Source organism: Cyprinus carpio, chromosome A18 (genome assembly GCF_018340385.1).
Source record: "Cyprinus carpio isolate SPL01 chromosome A18, ASM1834038v1, whole genome shotgun sequence".
Classification (NCBI taxonomy): domain Eukaryota; kingdom Metazoa; phylum Chordata; class Actinopteri; order Cypriniformes; family Cyprinidae; genus Cyprinus; species Cyprinus carpio.
Window position 1 is genome coordinate 5156572 of NC_056589.1, and position 26975 is coordinate 5183546.

Consider the following 26975-nt stretch of genomic DNA (forward strand, 5'->3'; position numbering starts at 1 on the left):
GAAAGCTGCGGCGTCATGACAAGCGTCGGCATGTTTACATCCTGCCAGGATGGCATCTAATGTTTCTCGTCTCTGCCGTTTGTAAGCTCTTTCAGTAGCTGTGGTCTACTAAAAGCCTTAAAGGCATCAGGACTCAAGTGGAGAGAACAAAGACGCGGATCTTTAGGAAGTTTTATTCACTGAAATAATGGCGCCCCCCATAGTACAGAATATATATAAAACAATGTGCATTTATTAAATAACGTACATCTTTTATTTATTTTAGTAAGGGACATCATTTACGTTATATTAGGCCATACAAGTCTTAATACCCGGAGTTACCAGAAATTAAGTAAAAATACCAAAATACCAGGCAAGATCTTAAATGAATCCTTGTGAAAAAAAGAAGTGTGCTTAATTGAATGGAATGTGCATTTGTAGTGTACTTATCTTAAAAGTATATTTTTTATACTTTTAATATTAATAAAAAATATAAAGTCACTTCAGTGCACTTAAAGAGAGTCACTTTCATGACTATGCTTCTCAACACACTTAAGTACAGTCCGCACATGTTGCTGTTATGTGATGTAGCGGCATCTGACTAGGGTCGAGACGTGGGGTGATGACATCCTTTCACAAAATATACGAATTGGCTGTACACATGAAAATGCAAAGATGTCATTTTCAGATTTATCCACTCTGGGACCTGGTTTCAAAAAATTGCGGTTTCAGGCTCTCAAAACGCCGGATCCATACAAATATATGATATGATACAATTTTTTACGTATACAGCTAAGAACGTCTCCGTGTGGACGGGCGCTAACTTTCTGTGTTTTCAGTTTTGGTTGTCCAGTCTTGTCTAATTATGTTTTGTTCACTGCCTTCCGTCAATTTACCTTATTATTATTATTAAGTTTATACGTTACTATTGAGTTTATACTTTATTTTCATTATGTGCCTTCCTGAAACTCAATGTGACACTAACACAATAACATACACCTGTAAAGTACTTGATTATAATTTTAACTGTATTATTAAAAGTTGACTTTTATTTTCATTATGTGCACATAAACTGTACTTATCACTCCAAAAGCATGACTAGAAATTATTTATACATAAAAATATTACATAAACTGCAACTATATATCATATATATAAATATATTTAGGTACATAAATATATATATATATAACATGATTAATGTAACCATTTTAAAGAAAAAAGGATGTTTTGTTATAGATTTTAGAGCAAGGATGTCGCCATCTTGCAGTACATCATGGGGTTGATTTGCTCCATTGGCCATCAGTTTCTTAAATAATGTAAACTTGACTTGACTGCTTCACTTCCACTTTAAGTTCAACTAATTGCCTTTAATGTAAATTTAAACTATAGCACATTTTCATTTAATTAGATTCAGTTCACACTTAAGTATGTTACAAAAATATATTATTTCCATAACAAGTACTCTTTTGAAAAGTATTGCTTGTTTGCAAAGTGTGCTTGTTTTTCACAAGGGACAAGAGGACATACCACTCAGGATTCACATGATCATAAATAGTAAACCTAATTTCTTGAAGTGACCATCATAAGATACAGTGCTAACTGCCATGTGGCCTTCCATGTGCCCTTTATGAAAAGATTCAGTCGCTTGTGGTTTTTTGGTAATGACCCTCCAAGTAGCATCTTCGTCCCACAGTGGCCTTCAAGGGCGTGAAAATACCGTTAGGAATTAACACTCTCAATACTCTCTCCCGTGTCTCTAAGACAGACAGCCGAGGAGCAGATGTTTTCTAACCACTAAACACTTGCGCTCAATTTAACGCATCCAAACACACACTCACGCCTGACTGACTGATCTCTGAGCTCCTGTGCTCAGAGACTCCCTCACACCTGGGCCTTCTAATCAAACCTTTACCAGCAACATCGAGACGCAGGGCCCTGTTACTTTCTGAGCTTAATGAAACACAAGCAGGAAAAATGAGATGTGTGTGTGTGTGTGTGTGTGTGTGTGTGTGTGTGTGTGTGTGTGTGTGTGTGTGTATGTGTGTGTGTGTGTGTGTGTGTGTGTGTGTGTGTGTGTGTGTGTGTGTGTGTGTGTGTGTGTGTGTGTGTGAGAGTGTGTGTCTGTGTGTGTGTGTGTGTGTGTGTGTGTGTGTGTGAGTGTGTGTGTGTGTGTGTGTGTGTGTGTGTGTGTGTGTGTTTTGGTTTTTTTATTTTTTTGTTTTTTTGTGTGTGTGTGTGTGTGTGTGTGTGTGTGTGTGTGTGTCTGTTTGTGTGTGTGTGTGTGTGTGAGTGTGTGTGTGTGTGTGTGTGTGTGTGTGTGTGTGTGTGTGTGTGTGTGTGTGTGTGTGTGTGTGTGTGTGTGTGTGTGTGTGTCTGTGAACGCTAACTCACCCATGACACAACACGTCCGTTGAAACACGGTAGTTTGGCGTTGTCATCAGATATCTCCTCCTTCACCACCCTGCAGAGACATAAAGAAACAACGGAGCTATTAAAATGTATCACCAGAATAACAAATAAACATGAGTTTCACTCGAAATATAAAAGAAAGCATTGTGGTCTGCTGTCACGGATAACAAAATCCTCTTTAATTTGATTTTTGCTTAATCATTTAAACCAGTAATATGGTTTTGTTAGAGAGCAACTATAATAAGAATACATAAAGAAACTAGACTGAAAAAAAGTCAGTTCTGCCTTTTCTATGCAGTCGCTATAGTGATTTAGCTGGTTGCTAGGTTGATATTGTGTTCTGTTGACTCCTATGGCATCGCTAGGTGGTTGCTAAGGTGTTATGAGTGGTTGTTAGTGCAAAGAGTTGCTATCGTGTTCTAGCTGGTTGCTATGGATTTTCTATTGTGTTCTGGTGGTTGCTATGTTATCGCTAGTGGTTGCTAAGATGTTCTGAGCGGTTGTTAGTGCAAAAGGTTGCTATGGTGTTTTCACTAGATGCCATAGCATTCGCTAATGTTTTCGGGTAGTTATATTGCATTGCTAGGTGATGGCTAAGGTGTTCTGAGTGATTAGCGCACGAGGTTGCAATATTGTTTTGAATCGTGCTATGGCATCACTAGGTGTTTGCTTTACGGTTGCTAAGGTGTTCTGATCGGTTGTTAGCGCATGCGATTGCTATAGCGTTCAGGCTGGTACCCACAGCATTTCTGGACATTTGCGATTGTGTTCTGGCTGGTGATTTTTATGGCATTGCTAGGTGATGGCTAAGCAGTTTTCCTAATTGTGTTCTGGCTGGTTGCTATGACATTACTAGGTGGTTGCTAAGGTGTTCAGAGTGGTTGTTAGTGTAAGCGGTTGCTATTGTATTCTGGCTGTGGATTTCAATGGCATTGCTAGGTGATTGCTCAGCAGTTGCTAGGGTGTTCTGAGTGGTTGCTATGACATTACTAGGTGGTTGCTAAGGTGTTCAGAGTGGTTGTTGGTGTAAGCAGTTGCTATTTTGTTCTGGCTGTGGATTTCAATGGCATTGCTAGGTGATTGCTCAGCAGTTGCTAGGGTGTTCTGGTGGTTGCTATGACATTACTAGGTGGTTGCTAAGGTGTTCAGAGTGGTTGTTAGTGTAAGCGGTTGCTATTGTGTTCTGGCTGTGGATTTCAATGGCATTGCTAGGTGATTGCTCAGCAGTTGCTAGGGTGTTCTGAGTGGTTGCTATGACATTACTGGGTGGTTGCTAAGGTGTTCAGAGTGGTTTTTGGTGTAAGCGGTTGCTATTGTGTTCTGGCTGTGGATTTCAATGGCATTGCTAGGTGATTGCTCAGCAGTTGCTAGGGTGTTCTGAGTGGTTGCTATGACATTGCTAGGTGGTTGCTAAGGTGTTCAGAGTGGTTGTTAGTGTAAGCGGTTGCTATTGTGTTCTGGCTGTGGATTTCAATGGCATTGCTAGGTGATTGCTCAGCAGTTGCTAGGGTGTTCTGAGTTTTTTTTATGGAGTTTTTGGTTTTATGTTAAGGTGTTCAGAGTGGTTGTTAGTGTAAGCGGTTGCTATTGTGTTCTGGCTGTGGATTTCAATGGCATTGCTAGGTGATTGCTCAGCAGTTGCTAGGGTGTTCTGAGTGGTTGCTAAATTTTTGCTTACCAGCTCACGTTGAAAGAGGTCATAATAATGAGGCTTGACTTAGCAAACACCCTTAAATAAGTAAAGCCACAATGATCAGCTCCATTTATAAATGGCCCCTCACACATACACAGGTTAATTTAGTCCCCCATAAAATAAACCTGAGTCCCTCCCCCTTCCTAGCTGTTCCTTAAAAAGGTGCTGACCCCTCTGACTCCTGTCGCCATGGAAACCTTTGTCAAAGAGGAAGAGGGTGAAAGACAGCTGGTGAGGCATGTGAGGTTTGCAGAAACAGACCATGTGATCTATTAATAATAAAAATCTGTCGCGTGATCATGATTGCATTCATGCAATATAAATCAAATACCAGACGGCTATCTTTAATCACACACCAAAGCAGTGGAGACGAAACAGAGGCTATGCTATAGAACAACCGCAATATTGCAAACAGGACATGCTTATTGTTTCCCCTACTGACAAAAATATATGTGAACGCTTTCTTGTGGTGTTTTTCATTCGAGCCACTCTCAGCTTTAGATGGCATTTCCATGGACTTTAAACAGACCATCTGATGCATATTGTACATAAAAATAGCTACGTTTGAGAACAACAAGCTTCAATCTGATCTGACTGGCTTGCTTTACTGCTTCCTCCCCTAGTGTCTACGTCAATTAATATCAAGTGAATTCAAACTGATATTATGAACAAAAAAAAAATACAATTTACATCCACATTCAGGGCTTTATTTGTGTCATACATCATCTCTCTCTCTTTCTTTCTCCCTCTCTTCCTGCCAGATGAAGCTGATCTAATGAAACCCTTCAACGGTGAATGTATCTGCTGAATTCACATCTGTTCAAGTGATGAGTCAGAGCCTCTCAGGCTCAAGATCTCATTCCAACTCTCCGTCCCAATTTATAGCATACAGAAAAGCAATGCTGTTGAATTTTTGGAAGTCATAATGGTGGACGCCTTAGAATTATGTATGTATTATTACAAAGCCTTCGAAATGTTCTACTGTGCCAAATCGATGATGCCCAAAATGACATCTAGATAGGCAGCATGCTAGCTTTTGAAAAGCAGTTTATTTGCATGTGTGTATGTGCATATTTTATCACATGCAGAGTATGTAGACTTTGGCATGAGCACAATGATTGACAGCTCTCAGAGAATTCCAATCTGAGCACTTTGCTGCTTTTAGTGAGTGGATTTCACATCGTTCACTGTAATCCTGCTTGGGCTATGCAATAAAAACTCAGCAGGAATGGTGGCATAAGAGGCTCAGAGAGCAGCTCTACTTCTCCTTTTCTTATGCTGTTCTTCTCCTCTGCTCTCCTCATTCCTTTGGCAGCATGAGGTCCCATTTCTCCTACAGCAGTTTTATCTGAGATCCTCAGTTTAGATAGTATCAAAAGTCCTGCTCAGATAGGAGTTGTATTTTTACTTGAATGTACAGTTCAGCCAGAGATAAAAAATCTGTCATTAATTAGTCAAGTCGTTCCAAACCTGTATGGCTTTCTTTTGTGGAACACAAAAAGCTACAATGAAATGGAGGTAGCGACAGATCTTTTCTTAAGGATTGTGATGTACATCTGATATAAATATTTTACATAACCGTGACATATGATATATATTATATAGCCATGTACTGTTCAAATACTTTACAAATAAAATATGCTTCACTTCATTATTTATTTTTTTATTGAAACATTTGGAAAAAATAATTTGATTGAATGACTTTATTTGAGCAACAACTTGCACAGTGGGCTGATGAGTGGATATTTTTATGTTACGATTTTGTCCTTTTTAAAGCTTTATAATGTGGTTGATTTATAGTAGATCACACTTCCTATTAGGTGTCCTATTATGCACATGTTTGGTACATTCTACTTATTGTGTTCATGTTGTATTATAAAACACTTTTGTTGAAATTGAGGATTAAGATTAGGAACAGGTTTCATAGTATGGGTAGGTTTACATGTGGGTTAAGGGGTACAGGTTTGGGTAACAGTGTAATTACATATGTATTAAATAAGGTTTGTTTTTGATAACACTTTATTTAACGGTCTCCTTGTTACAGTGTAATTATACATTTAAGTACTGAGTTATATTAATTAACTACATGGATTAGAGTTAGGATGATGGATTGTTTTAAGGTAAATTGCATGTAATTATGCATAGTTTATTGTTACTGCTATAGTACATGTAATGTGTAACAAGGACAAGAACATGGACACAATAAGAGCATTGTATAAAATTATTAATTTAAGTGTTAGTACATAGTAGTTGAAAAAGCAAAACAAAAATTCTTCAAAATATATTTCTTGCTTATAAAAAGGTCATATGGGTTTGGAACAACATATTTTTGAATGAACTAACACCCTTTTAAATTAATGAAATGTTGGGTGCATTACAGTTGGACGTCCACACCTTTGTAAGGATGTTCATATAGATTCAAGGCTCTCTGCCTGCCTTCCCCACATGTGCAGCAGTCCCTTGTGACCAAATCTGGTGCTACTGACAGGAAATCTAGGTTTTATTACAATTGTGAGGTGGTTTCCAACTGTTTCAGCCAAAGATCTCCTTCATTTGTAACAAACACTATAACTTCATCTCTTTTCTGTCTACTTTAGCAATAAAACAAAAAAGTACTCCAGTACTTGCACACACACACGCACACACACACACACGCACACACACACACACGCACACACACACACACACATACACAGACCCTTCATCAGACTAGCCCATTGGAATTGGGGCAGTGTGTGCAGATGGCTCATGTGTGTGTAAACAGGCCCATTGATTTGCGAGCAGAGCTGATCTCTAATGAAGAGACCTTCCTTCTTCATTGCCCAAGATGATTAGATTTAGTCTAGAAAACAAGCCTGGACTCCCACAGCTGAAGATGTGGAGGAGGAGAGAGAGGGGGAAGAAAAGAGAAAAGGCCAATTGATGAGAATAAAAAAGAAAGGGATGTAAGCACTCCAAAAGTGCTCTATCCTGTCTTTAGAGACGCAGTCAGTTCAAATCCTGAGACCACCAGACAATGAGCCAGTAATGCAATGAAATCCACAGAGACCCAAAATACACACAATGCTAATAACCTGGAAATCACACACACATACAATATACTAATGCTGTCCAACACACTTGGAAAACTGTACTCACACGCACACTTGGGAGAGGACAAGACAGGAAAATAAAGCAGGGAAAGTAGGTCAGTCTCCTTTACAGAAACATCACTTCCATCAGAGAGTGAAAGGCTCTCTGCTGCTTACATTTGCCAGACTGACCACTCACACACATTTTATTCAAGACAGAAAATGGAAGTCTCAACTACGGTATCAAAGGAGGTTAAATACTCTGTGTAACTTATAAACTATGGTCTTGATCCTGCACACACATGATCTGTCCACCACATATTTCAAAACAAACACTTAACAAAGCTGATGCAGTATGCTGCTGAGTGGACTGTATGTGTGTTAGTGCACCAGCTTTATACAAGAATCAAAAGAGCACTGCAATATGACCCGAGAAATGATCTATTATTTAGTAATTAAAATCCAACAGTGACAAAATAATCAACTTCATAATTTCACAATGTATGGGTCATTTCCCCCTCAGTGCACAGAAAAACATTGAAGTCTATGCTTCCACGATGACAAATGAGACTAATGATACCTTGCACATTTAAAATGTTTTCTAAATGTCTGTGAATATTACGCCTGTTGTGATCACTGAATAATTGTCTAAGTGTGGTTATTTGATCCAATTGCAATTATTATGTAGTTCAAAATTTGAATCATGTTTTGCCATCCAAATCAATGAAATGTAAGCACTTGTGTGATGATAGGGCCTTTCGCACCGCGGGAACCTTTTTATAGTACCAGAACTAATTGTGGTACTACCCACTTTTTGGCGTTTTCGCACCGCAGGAACTGGGTGCAGTTTTTGTACCGGACTGCCTTTTCCGAGAACCAAATTAGCTCCTACTCCGGAGCAGGGTCTAACCGGCACAACTGGTACTACCCATAACGCAAGTAGACACTGATTGGCCAGACGCATTCGAAAATGCCGTCACCCGCCATGATTTAAAACGCTGTGTAAACATTGTGTCAACTTATTTCGCAAGTATGATGAACAGCAATAGATGGACGGATGCTGAAGTGCAGCACAAGATGCAGCACAAGATGGCGGTGTACCTTCTTTTAATAAATTACAAGAAAATACAACAGGGTTTGTTACCTCTGCTTATAGAAAATGAAGAGCAAAGAATTTGCATCAGGTGTGTTTTGCGATTTTAATTTTTTAAAGTAATTTATGAAGCCACTTTAATCTGTATCGCATAAAAATATTAGTAATTGTTATCATTGTATTCCTGTCTATCAATTTCAACTAAAAAATTACCGTCAACAACAGGCTTTCATCCATCGATCCATCAATTCTGTCATGTTTCTCGTTGACACGCCCCCAACTCAGAAACTCTGAGCTTAAAGAAAATTCAGAGTTCCCACTCATAATAACGACTTTGTGGTGGCGTTCATGTGCATTTAATGCGTAAATACGATGTATCCGACATGACTTGAATGCACCATTAGTTAACTACAACTAAAACAAAAACCAAAGCCACAATCAATCAATCAGTAAAAATTATTTTGTATTATATTATTATTTTTCAAAGCATTGAAATAATTTTATTATATATGATTCCAAGTAAAAAACATTTTTATAATAAATTAATTTATATTTGCATGACTTTTAATCATCAGCACATTTTTTGAGTCCAAGATTACAATTTTTGAAGATTAAAATGAAAATTAATTTTGCTACAATTCTTTTAAGCATTAATATTTTAAGTCTTTGCTGTCAGTATTTTAGGGCTTGGGCTTTGTGATCCTATTGTGTCATTAATAAACCGTGCAACCAGAATTTCATATACTGTTGCAAATAAAAATGAAATAGTGAATGACCTTACAGGAAGACTATACTTCTGTCATGACTGATGCATGCCACACAATATACCTCAAATCCTCTGGATCACCATTTATTACTGTTTCACCAGTGTCGGGCTTTCCTCTAGCAGAATCCTCCATCTGTATGTGAAACCAGTGTGTGTGTGTGTTTGTACTATAATGATGATCATGATGCTAATGGCCTTACTGGCCCTGCAGCTGTTATGAGAGAGACCCAAGAGAGAGGCTGACACAAACACACACATACACGATAACACACACAGACACACAAACACACAGTCATTCAGACTACCACCATAAAATGTACACAAGGTCTATCTGAACAAAAACTTAGTGACCCATTTAATCAATTTTGCCTGACAAGATCTCTCTTCTCACCAATAGCACCTTCTTAAAGAGCAGTAATTCATATTGTTATATTAGAACAAGTACATGAAACCGATTCTTGATTGTTTCCCTGAAACTGGTGACACATCTGGAGTGAGCTCAGCTTCATCATGCTCTTGTGCTACATTATAACGCCACATTCCTGCCACTGGATGAAGTCAGATTGTAGAGATCCAGTATAATGTTGTTAATAATACATATGTGTGTTTATAATTGGTTAAAAAGTAGATTTGCAGCTGGTTTCAAATGATCATAAATTATACCTCTCACTGAAGCAGGAAGCTGAGTGTCTGTCTTCATAACAATAATCTCAGTTTGCATGATAGGACTAGGTGTTATGATCCCAATATTCAGCACCATTTAGCCGCACCACAGAAAAAAAAGGAAAAAAAGAGTATGTTCACATGTTCAGGATGAAGACGGGAGCACAATCTGTTCACAATTAGTCTGGCCGCAGAGAACACCCTCTCTGATGGCACAGATGGTGAACACACAAGTAAACATTTGCTAATTTTGCCAGTCGGGGGTATTTGTGGTCATTGGTTTTCCACCAGTTCATGGGGTTGATGTGGATCGGTGGGCACATGTCCTGGCAGTACTGATTTAGTTCGGTTGTGTCTGAGATTTCTACGTTATAGTCCTCACCGAACAAGACTGTGATTGCAGATGCACACAGTGAATCACTTTGTGGCTTTTTGGCCAAAGGTTGTGTTTCATATGATTCTACTGTTAGGCCTATCTCTTCCTCGCTCTCTGAGAAAAGTTGCTATCACTGGGTAAACCATGGAGATGGATACTCTGGATTCTCCACACGAGGCAGTGGTGGCACATTTAAGTGAGTGAAGTACTGGTAACAGTTCCTCCATAACTCCCCAGCTATCATCAGTCAGTCCGAGGGTTTGTGCATCAAGTAATTTAGTGAAAGCTCTGTCTGATAAGACAGCAGATGTTGCCCATCTTTGCTCTAGTAAGCGCTTGAACATGTCATGAATAGAATTCCACCTAGTTCAGCAGTACTGTACTAATTTGTGCTCAGGCAAGTTCTACAGATGCTGCTTTTGTTTCAGTGCTTGTGCTGCAGTTGTGCTGTGATGGAAATGAGAAACAAGATGACTGGCAGATGCAATGAGATGGTTTATGTGTTGAAGCTTGAAACCGTTATTTGTAGCGAGTTGGAGTGTTTGTGGAAGACAAGGCTGAGAGTCCCACTATAACCATTCAGTGTTGGCAAGCACCATGTTGCTCGCATTGTCATGCACGCATGCAGTGATTTTTCAGCTTAGTCCCCATTGGTCCAAAGCAGTGGAAAGCGTATTTGATGACAACCGTGATGTACAATTTAGTAGTAAGCGCTGTCCTTGAATCTTTGGTCAGTGCCATTTTTTCAGGACTCGCTAACTGATTGCACAGCTCCCTTAGTCATCAAAAAAAATTCCAGTCTGGCAGTGATAGTTTTTCTAGACGGGACAGTACACTCAAGCTCTACAAACTCAATAAGATTTCTAAAAAACCCTCTCTTACTATCTCTTACTAGATGGGTGATGTTGTTTGCTGTTGTCTTTCTATGATCATGTTTGGTTGTGCTTGTTTTTAATGTACATTTACATTTACATTTATTTATTTTTAATAATTTTTTATACGCTTTGACTCTTACAAATGAAAACAATAGAAGCAATCAGACCAACGAGAAAACAACAACAGTATACAAGTGCTATGACAAGTCTCGGTTAGTCTAGCACAGAACCTGTAGCTATGTTTTTTTTTTTTTTCAAGAATAGGATAGACAAGAAAAGGAAACTAGCCACTGATTGCTGCTGACCTGTGGATGGACATGCTGGGTGCTTCGCCCTCAAATAACTGTGCATTATAGTGGTTGATCTAGGACTGGAAAATTAATCAAATTTCTAATCGCAATTACAATTATGGATGCTACGATTACGTAATCGTTCAAAGCGGCAATTAATCATTCAAAGTCCATTTATGTTATTCTGTGTGCTTAAGATGCGTTTGTTTTTTCTCTACATGTTATCTTAAGGGTTTTTCTCATTATTTTAATTTTAGTTTTAGTATAACATCATAATACCATTCAAATTTTCACTTTTTTATAATTTAAAGAAGAAACCAATCCAATGTATAGTTGACATTTGAGGCTTAATACTATAGAAAAGCACTAAAAGTTTTTCAGTTAGAGTGTTTTCAGCTTGTTTATTTTCATATAAAAATACGGCATGTAGTTGCATCAAACAATGGTATACTATAAACATCATTCAATATTTTACTATAAACATCATTCAATGTAAATTGTTATTTGTGATGGCATAGGTTGACCCATGATAAGCAAGCTTCGCACGGCAGAGTTTGCACTGCACTTAATTTTCATTACTTTTATTATAGGAACTCCACACAGAACTTTTATTTGACATCATCTCAAGTTACCATAAGCGTTATATGTCATGCAAGTCTACTGTGTGCGCGTGAGACAATTCTTCTTCAGTTTTCTTTGACAGCTTTTAGGTGCATTATTGGCAGTGGCACCCTATGGTTACATGAACACATCACCACCGCATCAACTTTTTAGAAGATATTTATTTTTTGTCAATGTTCAAAATGTTTGAGTTGGAATAGAATAGATATTGATTAAGCTTAGCCCTTGCGTGGTGGGTGGTTTTGTTTAGTTTAGTTTTTGTGGAAACCACTATATTTCTGCCGCTCTGAAAGCGCCACCTGCTGGCAGAGAATGAATTTGCATTTTCAATAAGCCCATCTGCTGATTTTGTTCAAACCAATGTGAAAATTAACCCATGTTTTTATGCTGCAAACACGCAAAGTTGTAAATGTGAACTAGTGGAAGATGGCAATGTACATTTTCTACAAAACAATTCTGCTAGATTTTTTCACTTTAGATCACATCGCACATTTTTATGTTTCTATTCAATTCATAAAGGTGCTGTAAATTTAATGATTTTATATTCAGTATCATAATCGCACAATAATATCTTGTACATGTGACCTAGCTAAATTCATTGTAAATGAAAAAAAAAAAATATTTACAATTAATTTCAACAAATTTACCGTAAATACAGACACTACATTTATGGCGTCCGCCATAACATTTTCTCAATGACACGCCCACAAACTCGAAAAGTTCAGTTTTCCACTTGTAATCATGACTTTGTGGTGACAATCATTTGTGTTCAACTCATAAATATGATCTTTCCAACATGCCCTGAACACACCATAACACAACGCAACCCTTCTAAAGCTTGGAACTAAATATAAAAACATTAAAGTAAAAAATTTTATATATCCAGATCCTATATATTGTTTCATTGCTTAAATACACACTTGCCCACATAAGTAATAATGGTCACACTTTAATTTGGGGAACAATTCTCACTATTAACTAACTATAAACTACGACTTTTGTTCTAATTTGCTGCTTATTATTTATTAATAAGGTAGTTGTTAAGTTTAGGTATGGGGTCGGGTTAAGAGATCTAAAATATTGTCAAGCAGAATAAGGCATTTGTGTTTGTTTTGTAGTTTTTTAGTTTAGGTATGGTGTGGGGTTAATATGTATGAAATATTGTAACTAGTTTTGGTCCCTATAATAGTGTTACCAAAATAATATTTAACATTGATCTGGCTAAACCGTTTTAACTGTTCAGGTTACTTGCTCCAATCAAAATAAATTCAAAAACATATCGGTATTGCATGATTTTTATTAGCATTTCCTCCTCAGTGGTGAGACTGGGTCCATTTAAATAACTTTTTTTTTTTTTTTTTGCGACTTCTGCAATGACTTTTCGAAGCTGCATAGATTTTTTTGAGTATTTTTTTTAAGGAAAATACATTTTGAGTTTTTCTACTTCAAAATTTCATGTTTAATGCAACGTGTTACTTGCTTTTTCTTTGTCATTTTTTGTGAAATTTAATAGCAATTTGTGAGTAAAAAATTGTTTCCACACCAGAATATTTTCAGTGTATTTACAGACACTAGATCATCAGATCATGATGCCATACAACATGTGAATTATCTTAATGTCTCAAACCCTGAGATTTAAATGGTCTTTTCATATTCAAATGGGAAACATCTGGGAAAGTAACTGATGAAACAAACTGCGGGATTCATAAGCTGACTTTTTAAAATCAAAAATAAACCAAGTCAACCTGCCAATCAGTAAGATAAAACCTAATGATTCTGTACGTGCTGTAATGTTCAAACATTAACCACAACTTATTACTGTCACTCTCACTAATCTTTCACTTAGTTTGCCTGTTGTTCCAGGTCACTGAGATGAATTCAGCTAATGTTTTGATTTGAAATCACGTGCAGCGTAATGGGCATGGATCAAGCGGGCCTGTTTTGCATCATGGCATGGGGAGAGTCTGGAAGTGATTATGCCACAGGGTACGGAACAATAGCTGGCTGTTCACCTTGATGAGCTGGTTTGGACAGTACGCTGATACAAACAAGCAACGTGGACAGAAAAAGTGTGTTAGGAGGGTCCTGTTCTGCAGGTGGTGGACGGGTCTGTGTGTGCGCGAAGAGGTTTGTGTAGCTTGGCGTCTAAAGGAGAACCTTCTGGCATGCCAAGAAAAGCAAACAAAAAAGCAGATCACATGGACTTGAATTTCGCAACATGACACCGTTCTTTGTGGCTTAACAGTGACTGTAGAAATCTGCTCGGAGGATCAGTGAGCATGATTCCCGAGTGGTCCGGTGTTTCCAAGTCAGCATTCCAGACCTCAGCCGCATGCATTGGGAGTAAGTGCACTTTACCGCTCATAAACACTGGAATGACTGCTGCACTACTGGGGGTGGTGACAGAGCAAAGTCATTTTTCAACTCCTACATCTAAATATGCAGCCTGCTGCTTTATAAACACAGTAGCATTGAAACAACACCATCTAAATAATGACGGGCAGGATCCCACACTTTCTGACCAATGAACTTCCATTACTTTTATAGTCATCGGTTATTAGATCATAAAGATTTTTAAAATCATTTTATTCCATTTTAACTCACGAAGATCAGTTTTGTAGCATTTTTTTTTTCTTGAGCTGCACATTACTTGATAAATGTCTTTATAAATAAATGCTCATGACAATTCCCTTAACTTTGGGGTATTTTGGTCACTTTCATGCCAGATATACAGGAATGAATTGGTTTTATTGTTTAAAGTAGAGCTGATTAAAAGTTTTAAATCCTGCGCAGATCAGAAAGTGTGTCAGTAGCTGAATATGATGAGAGTCTGAACGTGAGATTATTTCAAACCCAAGTTCAGCCCTTAAGAGTCAGATTTACTAACTTAATTTCTAGTAAATAAAAAGTTTAAATCCTTGTAGAAAAGCTGCACTCACAAACAGCAAATTCTAAATTGTGAAATATTTTTGAGCGGCACGTAACTTACTACATATACTCTACATAGAAAAATGTCATAATTTTTGAGAATTTTGTTTATTTTCATGACTTTTCCAGGCTTGGAAATCACATTTTAAAAAGTCCTAAGATTTCAATGACTGTGGAAAGCCTGAGTGTGTAACAGGTCTTGAGTTAGATATACAGAAATTAACTGGTTTTATTGTTTTCAGTAGAGCTGATTAAAATTTTGTTTTTTAGGTTGGGTGTAAGTAAGTGTGTGTGTAGGTGGTTTGAGCATGTTAGTAATTTTATATTCTATCTGTAACATTACTATCTCTCTCAAAATGTGAAGCTCTGATTCCTCACAACACTGACCGATGTCTCCTCCAGTCATTCACTAGAACAAATTTTTTGTTTGTTTGTTTGTGTGTATGTGTGTTTACTTTTGTGAATCCTTTTTCCTTTTTTAATAAAAGTTGCACCCCCAAAGAGTACACCTCTAGCACTTTTTTTTTGAGCTGAACATAACTATAAAACATTATCTTCACAACAGAATTTTCCATGGAAAGCAAAGTTGAAACAACATGATATTCCCAGATTTTCCATGTAAGCGTGAGCCCTGATTCATTGCCTGAAGTGACATATGCTTCTTCAATCACACTTTACATTCCAATTTTCATGTCACAGTACATGAGTAAGTAATGAGTAAAGTTAAGTATTCTGTACTGTATAATCACATAGTGTTATTGTCATTATTTTAACATGAAACATGGACACTGTCATGTGAAGCATTTTCTTAGTCTGGTTTATGGTTTCACACCTGATCGGTCACTGATCCAAAGCTGGTCTTTTACTCATTAAAAAAAACAAAACAAAAAAAATAAAACTCAGACTTTGAACCTTAAATCACATAAAGCCTCCTCCCATTCACAATGACCCCCGTTTATGTGCTGGAAACTGCCAGTGTGTACATAAACAGTGCTAATACAGTCACTAAAGCTCAGATTTCTGCCGTTGTGTGAGAGAAAGCGACGGGAGGTTTGCGAAAAGACAACCAAATAATGACAACCAAAATAAAGCCGCTAAAAGTGTTCGGTCTGACAGGAACAACGGACGATAGAAATACAAAGGGTTTTGTTGTCTTTTAACGCGCACGGTGTGCCTTACCCGAAATCATCGTCCATGGATTTGAAGAAAAATTTGTAGTTGGGTTTATTGAGGACATTTTTGAAGTCTGCGAGCGTGACGTCTTCGGCGGGGATGGGTAGTTTGATGAGGTACGGAGTCTCCTGCTCGTCGAGGTGATAGATGATCTTGGTCTCCGCCATCGCGGGCCGCTGCTGAGGGACAGGCCGCGCGCATCAGCCCCTCAGCGGCTCGCGCTTCCCGCTTCCACCGCGCCTCTGTCCAGCCGCGACCTCCGCGCGCGCGCTCTTCAGTCAGCGGCGATAACACACAAGAACACAGTATCCCCGCGGTCGTATGTAATACAGATCTATCTAATAGTAGAATACATGAGTATAATAGATGGTCCTCTTCGTTTTCTTTCCAAAACGACGCTAAAGATCGTTCAGGTCGGTCTTCTCTGGGCTCCCTGTGAATACTGTTGCTTTTTCCTCTTCTCTGTCCTTTGGAAACAACTGTGAGATCGCCCCTCCTATCTATTCACCGCTGCGCTCCCTCTACAGGACGAGCTATAACAACATCACACTGGTCTCTGGCCGCTAGCCTTTAGATTTAATCCTTTGATCTAAGGATATATGAAAGATGGATCTCATTTACGCAAGGAGGCGTTATTTTAGGTGACTTACCTGATGAGGACCTTCCGAGAGTATTGAGTAAGGATTAGTTTGCCGGTAGCGCCCTCTAGAGGATCACACGGTTCCTGTCCAGCTGTTTAACTCTGGAGGTGCACATTAACATTCATCAAAAAATGATTTTCTTTAGCCTATATCAGACTTGGCATGCCTTTTATGGGATAATTCTCATGAAATATGAAAAGCAGGTTATATTTCACCACAAATAATCAAAATATGTAGTACTTTTTTATTTTATTCATTTTTCTACTTTTATAATATTTAGATTTTTTTTTTTTTTTGCATGTTCACATTTTCACAAGCCCCCTTCCCCTGTAAAAGGCTAACACAGTTAACTCATTAGCGTACAGAAGTTTGCAATCGAGTGACTTAAAGATTGATGCATGACCAAAAACTGACAAAGACTAGAGGATGAGAAAGTTTTGACAGTGAAACGGTGCTTTTTACTCCCAGTTAAGATGAAAAAATACAGGCCCATCCATCTTACTGACAAAAGGTAAGCATCATTTTTATTGCATAGTTGAAACGTGTATAAATATTCCCTGTTAATGTTAGTTTATTTGTTTGTCATTGTCTGGTCTTATATTTTTTTTTTTGGTTAGTGTATGTAGTTAATATCAATGTTACTGTTTTCTAAAACAATGGTGTAGGTACTGGTTAAGTAAGAGAAATTACTAACGCCGTAGTTGTAATTAAATTAAGTTCATTCCCCAAAAGATTTAGCATCTACAAAAATTCAGTCTCAATTCCATAGTTGCAAAGTTGTACCTATAGAAAAACCATGATACATTTCTAACAATGGGCTGGAGGGGTCACGTGGCTGAAACCGCACATCAGAACGCACACACACACACACACACACACACACACACACACACACACACACACACACACACACACACACAGGATCAGTAACACATTTACTCATTAAAGTTGACATCAATAGATGAGGGTTGAAAACAACCCTTTTTATTGTTGGATGTGCAGTGTTTAAGCCTTCAGTCAACAAAAGCTATGATTCTACAAGTGAGCATCTGCCACATATGCAAGAAAGTGAAATCCAATGCAGCATCCTCAGACACGACACACAAAGTGTTCTCTTCATCTTTATTACCTGTAAAACTGAATCTGTCTTCCACTGTGCTTGTAGTTAAGGCCACTGATGATCGGCTTGGACCCATCTACCTATAACCCCACCCTGAACACCCACCACGCTCACTGCATTCTCACAAATCATAATCTGTTCCCTTCTCTTCAAAGTGTACTAATTTAAGGGAAATTTGCCTATTATAAAATAACAAAAAAAAAAGAAGTGAAAGAAATGCACTGTTTCAAAAAAAAAAAAAATCAAATCAACACAGCATCGTAATTTCTGAAAGCAACCTCAAACACAATGTAAGTAGGACAATGGTCGCCAATGTCACCCTAGAATGGCTCAAATAACAAATTCAGGCTGTTCATTTGAACAGAAGTGTTGAAAACACCCACAGTGTTGAAAGATTTGAAAGGCACTAACATGGCACCACGTCTTCTGTCTTGATATTCCTGAGACTTAATGTTGAGAGGTTAGCACCAGGAAAGAGAAGCTTGAGAAAGACAGACTCCAGTTCAGTCAAAAAAGAAGCAGTCTGTTTATCACGGAAAGGCTGCGACTGCATTGGTTCTGCAGGATCTTCATTAGGACATGATCAGATTTGCACATGAGTACAGACCGTGTGCGTTCATGCCAGTTCTCAAACACTGTCCAGGAAGGCGATTTGTCAGGGATTGGTCCTCCACAGAACACCTCTGCGTAGCTAGCAAAGGGAAAGTCTGAAATCTTGTTAAGTCCTCCAATTGATTTCTCAGAGAACAGATGCAAACACAACATATGAGATGATGTGCAACGTCAGCGGAACATATGCAAAACACCCACAAAAATAAACAAAGACACACATCTACACACACCCAAAAAGGTAATGGCTAACAGATGGCAACCAGTATCCTTGATACTGACATACCCCTATCCATATGTGCACGCACACACACACACACGCGCAAGCACACACGCACAATATAATAACCTTTGCAAACATGTCCTCCACTTGAGCAGCTTTATATGTTTAGCTTATAAAAAACAGTGTCTGCCTTTTTAAACAGACATCCCAGTGTTGGTGAGAGTGTACACCCATCAGCGCTGGCCTCCCATAATGCATTGCTATTGTCCAGTCTGAGCCAAGGAGTTCAATTCCTGTCCAGTTCCTGCCCTTCTGGCTTTTCCCCTCAAACCTTCTGCTTCTCCACAGAAGTTCTGAACTCATGCGGACACATTGACGTCTCGCAGGGCGATGGTCCCGTTGGCAGTGGGGTCTGTGGGTGAGGAAGGGGCAGAGGGTGGTGATGTGAGTAGAGATGGAGCTGTGCTGGTGTTGAAGGCGCTGCTTTGGAACAGTATCTGCTGAAGTGTCCTGCGTAGATTTGGGTGCAAACGGGCCTGAGTTTGATAAAATACCTCCACAGCAAAACACTTCATCACCCCTCCGCACAGATCCTCGTAAAGGGGCACTGTGTACATCCGTGAGGTCTAGAAAGAAAAAAGGAAGAGGAAAGTTAATAGACAAAACATTTATTTTCTATGCATACAATAGCAATAGTGAAGCTGTATCTTTCTTTTATAAATCTGATAAAACTTAAGACTCTTCAGAGATATGAAGGATGAAATACTACTTTATAGAACCTCAAGATTAACATAAGATTGGCCGAAACTGTGTGTTATGTCCCCTTTAATGTATTATCAGTTATAGCTCAAAAGGCACTTAATTTGCAAAACTCACATGTTTATGCAAGAAGCTGCGAACTCGGGGCAGATCAGGATAAAAGCTGTTCCGCACAACAATCTGCAGCCATCGAATCTGGACTTCAGCGTTCATGTCGTCCAACAACGCAGAGTAGCAGCTTGACAAAAGACTCATCACCTCTGAAAGGTCAATCATATTTTGCATTACAAGAGAAGAGAAGTCAAACATCAAAGCAAAGGGGATACTAAGATGAAAGGAATGTTGAGAAATTGCGAAATGGATTCTTAATACCTTGAGGCAGAGGTGAGCGGTCTAGAAGTCGGTCCAGGAAGAGGACGGTCTGAAAGGTGCTCCAGGAGGAGAGGTCAAATGTAGAGATCACTTGGGGCTCAGGGGCATCCATGCCCCAAAGATCACACAGGTGCTGAACAGGGCCTGTTAGAGCTTTACCCGCCGAGAGATCTGGTTCACATAACGGAGGACCACAGCCATTTAGCCATCGCTCAAATTCCAGACCTGAGCAAGAGGGGAAGGAAGAAGGAAGGGAAGAAGTGTCACATTTCTGTTTATTTAGCCTCCATCTCTCGCACTGCTAATGTTGCTTTGACCCCTCACACTGGCTGTTATGACTGGTTCAACAGGGAAATTCCTAACCGAGGACAAATGGAGCGCAGTGAGACGAGTAACTCTAAGTGTCTCTGTGTGTTAATCATCATCTCTGACAGCTGTCGAAACTCACCCTCTCGTTGAGCAACGCAGCTCTCCTTCAGCTCAGGGAAGAAGCCAAGGAAGAAGTCCAACAGATCCTGAGCGATTACGCTGCTGAATCGGAACTTCTCAATGTAGGCCTATACAATGGAGGGTGGAAAAATTCAGACGCTTCATGTGTGGGCTGTGCCACATATGTACAGTGGAGCATGAAAATCCACGCATGTGTGGTGAATGTCATGTTTCTCACCCTAAGAAAGCTATCAAATCTCTCGATGTCGCCACACAGCTGTGAGAGGTAAGATACAAAGCAGAAGCCTTTCTCATAGGTGAACAGATTCATTAGACTGCTGGGGTTTACACCTTTGGAGAAAGAGAAGGAAAATGGATAACATGGCTCTGACACTTCAAAAGAACATTATAAATATTTAAGCACATTTTCCAGACAGGCTTAACATTGCAAATGAGGATTTTCCTTGCTTCTGTCTTTCTGAAATCGGAGTAACAAGGAATTTTAGATGCATTTACCACACAGCATTTTCAGGTGTATGGAAAAAGCACCTTGTGCCAAACCCAAGGTTTCTTTCAGACTCATACAAAGGCTGGTTTCTATTGTTAAAAAGGTTGTACCTGGCTCAAATTTGGCCTGCAGCTTACTGACAGGATTGTTGTCTCCAAGAAGACGCATCTGTCTGTGAAGAGCATCTAGACGGAACACAGTCTCAAGACAAGTGAAGGCATCTCCTGAATCAGAAAATTGAAGTGATAAATGTAAGGAGAGCATTGTGGAATATGTACAGGCCTATGTGAATCACTCCACAGAGATCTTGCATTTGCTGGAGTGTAAAACTCCCCTATCACTGGCTTCTTTGTGGAATGTATACATAAACATTTGCAAAAGGCCTCTATGGTGATGTTTCTAAGTTTGGATATGTGTGAGGACATGTATACCATAGGCCTCTGTGGTAATGCGCCTCTGAGCATAAGTGGCCAGACCCTCACTGAGCCACATCTCTTCCCAGGTAGCATTGGTGACCGCATTGCCAAACCAGCCGTGAGCAATCTCATGGATGACATCAATTAGCAGAAACTCTTGACTCTCCAGTATGGAGGAAATTATGAAAGTAAGACAGGGATTCTCCATGGCAACGATGGGAAATGAAGGAGGAAGGAACACTATGTCATACCTGTAAAGGAAGAGACAGGTTAATACCTGAATATGACAGCAAGCTTGATGCAACAAGGCGAACAAGATTGATATGACTGAAAAGTATGGAATTTACCTTCCCCATACATAAGGCCCAAAAAGCCCCTCTGCCACATTAAGCCAGCGCTCCACATTGCCGCCCAGTTTACTGACCGCACACGTCAGGATGCAGGGCTCTGCCCACACACGACTCCTAAAAGCAGATTGTGGCCATGGTAAAGCACTGAACACGAATGAAAACGATGCACATATCTTACAAGGATTTATAACAATGAGCCTGAGATAACTGGCATTTCTAGGCTGGTTATGCTGGATAGTACTGGTTTGGTTCTGATATAGCGGATGCAAATCCATGCTGTTTGGAAGCAAAAGCAGCAACCGGCATGGTTTTTCTGTTAACCTTATTCACCAAGGTAGCACCTTCATGCTGATAACTGATGTGGCCTTGCCAACTGTGGTTTAGCAACCTATTTGAGACAAACCACCACAAGCGTATCCTAGACTGAGCACCAGTATATCGCCGTTCAAAACAGCATATGCTGGTATCAAACTATTCTCTTCTTTTCAGCAGGGGTACTCCATCCCTGTTTACCTGGGCCCAATGTCTGCATGCTGTAGGTCTCCTGCCACCAGGGCAACCAAGTAGGCTGGGACAGGGTACTCCATGGAGAACTGGAAAACCCTGTCCTGTTTAGAGTATGCACTTCTTGAGGCACTCATCAACACTGTTACTCCCTCTGGTACCTGTAACGCAGTACACATGATCTAAAACCAGAAAACAACACTGAATGCCCACAGAGCTGTGTTGGTGGATCTGAGCAGCTTAGACTCACCCTGACAGTGGCAGAGTAGGTGCTTTTGACGGCTGGTGTGTCAAAACAGGGAAAAAACGACCGGTTGCAGACTGAGTGACCCTGAGTGAAGACCAATGGTCGGGTCTGTCCGCATGTCAGCTCGGCGTCCAGCCACCAAATCTGATGAAGGGATCAGGGAACAATGAGGTGAGGGAGTACCTTTGGCAAACAAACATGCTAGAGAATAGCTCTGAACATGCAAATTATTCAATACAGATTTACATAACAAGGTTTAGGTTGCCAGGTTAATAGATTAAAGCACTGCACTTTCATTTATTTCATACAGGTGAAGCAGCTGTGAATCCAAACATCAAGATAAATTGAAGTTGAAGAAACAAAAAACAACTATCCATATAGAGGTGAGCAGCTAAAATGCCCATGTTTGTGTGTATACTACACCACTAAAATAGCACAATGTAAGCAGGGCTCAGCGGTAAGAATGACCTTATAGCCTGAGGCCAATTTTGGGCCATCTTACAGAGCTATGTTAATTTTGTTATTTAATGTTGTTATGCATTGCAAACTCATATATTTGACCCTCTGTGATGTTTTTTTTTGTTTAATATGTAATGAATTCTGCTGATGTCAAGTGTTTGACAAGGTAATTTTATCTAGCTGGCTATTATAGATGAGGTTTTGATCAAAATTGTGATAATGAATTGTTTTGGAAGCATCAGTGAGAATATTTTGCTTTGCTGGGTTGAAAAATACTTTTCCAAGAAACACAGTTGTCATGCTGATACATTATGTATCTGGCTAATACTGCAAATTATATTATATTTATATATAATATACAAAATATTTTTTCATATATATATATACACATACATACATATATATATACACATACATATATATATATATATACACATACATACATATATATATATATATACATATATATATATATACATATACATATATATATATACATACACATACATATATATATATACACATACATATATATATATACACACATACATATATATATATACACACATACATATATATATATATACACATACATATATATATATACACACATACATATATATATATACACACATACATATATATATATATACACACATACATATATATATATACACATACATATACATATATATATACACATACATATATATACATATATATATATATATGTGTATATATATATATATATATATATATATATGAATGTGTGTGTGTGTTTATATAAAAATACACAGTACACACACGTGTATTTTGGATGCAGTTGTTTACTGTGTGTGTATATATATATATATATATATATATATATATACACACACAGTAAACAAACTGCATCCAAAATACACGTGTGTGTACTGTGTATTTTTATATAAACACACACACACATTCATATATATATATATATATATATATATATATATATATATATATATATATATATATATATATATATATATATATATATATATATATATGAAAAAATATTTTGTTTACATATATGTAAATATTTTAAAAACATATTCATGTATGTTTGTGCGTTTATATAAAGAGTACACAGTACACACACACAATATGTAAAAAAAAAAATATTTTGGATGGATTAATCACGATTAATCGTTTGACAGCACAAGAAAAAATGTAAAAGTTAATTCATGCACAAATTATTTAAAGCTTTGTTGTAAGTGTATTCAAGGGACTGACCACTACTAAAAGCACTACAAAAAACAGTCATAGAAACACATAAGGTGTGGTCTAAAGAGAAACCTCTCGGTGCAAGTGGGCAATGAGATGTACAGGTTACAGTGTAAATATGACTAAACAGGTTTGTTTTCGCAATCAACCTATATATCTAGCCATCTGTAATTGAAACCTGTTTAACACAGCCCACCTTCCAGTAATTACCTCGTGCACTCATAATCATGACCTGGATAACTCTAGTTATCCACTTAAGAGGACATGACACTACACTGAGCTCATTCTAATCAGAATAGCTCCAGTACACTCACTGTTTTCATCTTTGCATGTGTCTAATAAATGATGGGGTGGTGATCCCACAAGCATGTTACAACCCCGTGTCCCACAGCACCCCTTAAATCTGCCAAAACAAAGGCATAAGAGCGACCGTGGGAGAAGGGAGCAGAGCTGTCATCAACATTAAGGCTTCACTGACGGGATATTTTTAGTGGATATTGACTCTGTGTACAATAGTCCTGTGCAACAAAGTTATTATTAGCGTGTATCAGAGGCAGCTCGTCAGCTGTCACCGCGTTGACCTTACCGCAGGGCCGTCTGTGGTCGTGTAGCGGATGGTGACACGGAAAGCCCGGTGCGGCCGGATCACCGCGGCCGGGAGGCTGATGTTCAGGGAGGATCCGTAATCGGTGAACGGTTCTATTCGGTAGGTGAGCGACAAAACCACATCGGGAGCACCGGACGCGCCGGGCACCTTGCAGTCCACGGAATGAACTAATAACGAAGGATGCGTGTCCAGAATGAGCGACTGGACGCCGGGCTGGACGGGCGTGAGCTCCAGAACCTGCCATCCCGTGATCCTCTTGACGGCGAAGTTCAGGTGGAGGTCCAGGTGGAAATGTCGGAGTTTAAAGCTGTGGAAGTTAGACGCCGACGCGACGTCCACCAGGCGACAGTGCGCCAGACTCCGGCCGCCCTCGCAGGACTTGTTACCGGGCACGGTCAGCACTTTCCGACAGCAGCACAGCGTCGGCCGCTGCAGCTCGGCCATCGCAAAGTTTGGCGAATAAATACACGATAACGTGACGACAGCGTCAAACTTTAAAAGCGGCGATCGCACGCGGCGGTCATCGGAGTGGAGCTCGGCGGAAGAGAGATGATCAAGAGATCGAGTTTGTTACATTGTTGCGGGAGTTAAAGGGGCGGTCGAGGCTGGACGCTCCGCGGAGGAGGAAACCGAATGCAAGAAATGACAATAAAACGAGCAGGAAGGTAGTAAAAGGCATTAAAACAAAACACAAGTCTACGTAAAATCCATTAGAGCCGTATACACGACTGACTTCAGCCCCCCGACCTCCATCTACAGCAGAATATAGGTGTGGAGGTCCCAGTCCGTCCCGAGATCCCGGCGGAAAGATCGGTAAAAACTACCGGCAGAAGAAGAAACGCATAGTGAAACCCCGACGAGCAGAACCGAGCCGAGTTAAGTGACTCCCTTAGAAAACAGGAAGTAAAAACAGAGGAGGAAATCACTTCGAGACGGGAAAGTTTTCGAGCTGCAGGGGGGCGCTGCGGAGCTCGCGATCAAACCAGCAGCACTGGGCTATATTTGTTATGGATTACAATGCAGTTTATATAAAGTGTCCACAGAACTGTTGATAATAGATTCATCGAAATGACAATTATGTTATTATTTACTCAAGCTGTTCCAAACCTATGAATTTCTTTATTACTGAACACAAATATATTTTGAAGAATGTGTTTAACCAAAGTTGATGAACCCCATTGACTGTCATAGTATGGAAAATAATACACCAACTGTTTGGTCTTATTTTATGTTTAAATGAGGAAATAAACTCATACAGGTTTGGAACAGAATTTCTGTTTTTGGGTGAACTGCCCCTTTAAAACTGATTCTGGCAAAATGTTGGTTTTACTAGATCTTAGTGCTGCATTTGATACTGTCGACCACAATGTACTCATTAACAGACTCTCTGAAACAGTGCTTAGATGGTTCAGGTCATATATTTAGCAGGCAGGGCAGCTTTGTGAACATTTACGAATCTAACTTGGGCTGCCATGATATATAGAGTTCCACGAATTTCATTCCTTGAGCCTCAACTGTTCAATTTTTATACTCCCATAAGACATATAATTCACAGCTGTGCAAATGACACCCAGATCTACCTTCATCCATATCCATGTGACTTCAGTCCCATAGTCTCCCTGAGCCAATGCATTAATAAAATTTACAGCTGGATATTCCAAGCTGAATAAAGAGAGGTCATTATATTTCACAATAAAGATGAAATATCAAAGAAGTCAGGAAACTTGGCAGCATTCTGGAATATTATTTCAAAAGCCATAACTAATTAGCCTGCTGCCATCCAAAACAGTACAAATCAGATCATTTGTGCACAAACCTGAAGTAGGCCTAGAGAAGCTTATTCATGCATTCATGACCAGCAGGGTAGATTACTGCAATAGACTTCTTACTGGCCTTGCCTGGAGCACTGTTAGACAGTTGCAGCTCATACAAAACACTGCTGCAGGCTCCTGACCAAAACCAAAAAAACTGAGCGTATTATGTCATTAGTTCATTATACTGGCTTCTGGTTCCATTTCAGAATACTTTTAATTGTATGGAAATCCCATAATGGTTTTGGACCAAAATACCTTGCAGAAATTCTGGTGTTTAGCCGTTATGCCAACCACAGCTGGAAAAAGCTTCCAGAAGTTGAACTTTTATTATTTCTTATGTACCTTTTTGTGACTACTATTTAAAAAAAAAATGATTTTCATGTAGTAGATCTGAAATACCATTGTGTATGATGTGGTATATAAACAAACTTACCTTGCTTACAGATTCCAGAATGGATGATGCATGAACTTTTAGCAGGACATTTAAAGAATAAATTCTGTCAATTATTTATCATCATGGTGCTTTGAACATACAATATTTGTCCTTGGAACATAACAGTTATCTAGCAAAATGTCAGGTTTGCGCTTTTCAGTACAATTCCGTTTTTCATTCACATGGCTGGCTCGAAGACCTGGCGGGCAAAACATCCATAGAACTGCAGCACAAGCCCTTCAATCTTCTATCTGTTCCAATCCAAAAATATTTAGATCAACTCTCAAAAGAAT

General features: G+C 39.1%; 2 protein-coding genes across 2 annotated transcripts in view; both read right to left on the reverse strand.

Moving 5' to 3' along the window:
* Positions 1-16592, reverse strand: part of LOC109061943 (segment polarity protein dishevelled homolog DVL-3-like) — a 38363-nt gene extending 21771 nt beyond the window's left edge. Inside the window, 2 exon segments of the mRNA XM_042774846.1 lie at positions 2374-2443; positions 15947-16592. Coding sequence (XP_042630780.1) covers positions 2374-2443; positions 15947-16107 — 231 coding nt within the window. The 5' untranslated portion in view covers positions 16108-16592.
* Positions 16593-17529: 937 nt separating this feature from the next.
* Positions 17530-25398, reverse strand: LOC109056934 (aminopeptidase RNPEPL1-like). Its single transcript, XM_042774847.1, has 11 exons — positions 24415-25398; positions 22122-22262; positions 21881-22032; positions 21365-21481; positions 21033-21268; positions 20712-20825; positions 20332-20444; positions 20113-20221; positions 19665-19889; positions 19410-19552; positions 17530-19159 (listed from the first exon to the last, which is right to left on the reverse strand). The coding sequence occupies exons 1-11, from the start codon at positions 24877-24879 to the stop codon at positions 18893-18895; spliced, it is 2082 nt and encodes a 693-aa protein (XP_042630781.1). The 5' UTR covers positions 24880-25398; the 3' UTR covers positions 17530-18892.
* Between the last annotated feature and the right edge of the window lie 1577 nt (positions 25399-26975).

What these genes read in the sequence shown, in the direction of transcription:
- LOC109056934 (XM_042774847.1), bottom strand. Translation starts at nt 24,879, where the DNA reads ATGGCCGAGCTGCAGCGGCCGACGCTGTGCTGCTGTCGGAAAGTGCTG. An exon ending in CGACCACAGACGGCCCTGCG is followed by an intron (nt 22,263 to 24,414) that starts GTAAGGTCAACG and finishes TCCCTTCATCAG; the next exon opens with ATTTGGTGGCTGGACGCCGA. An exon ending in GCAGCTTCTTGCATAAACAT is followed by an intron (nt 19,160 to 19,409) that starts GTGAGTTTTGCA and finishes TTTTCTTTCTAG; the next exon opens with ACCTCACGGATGTACACAGT.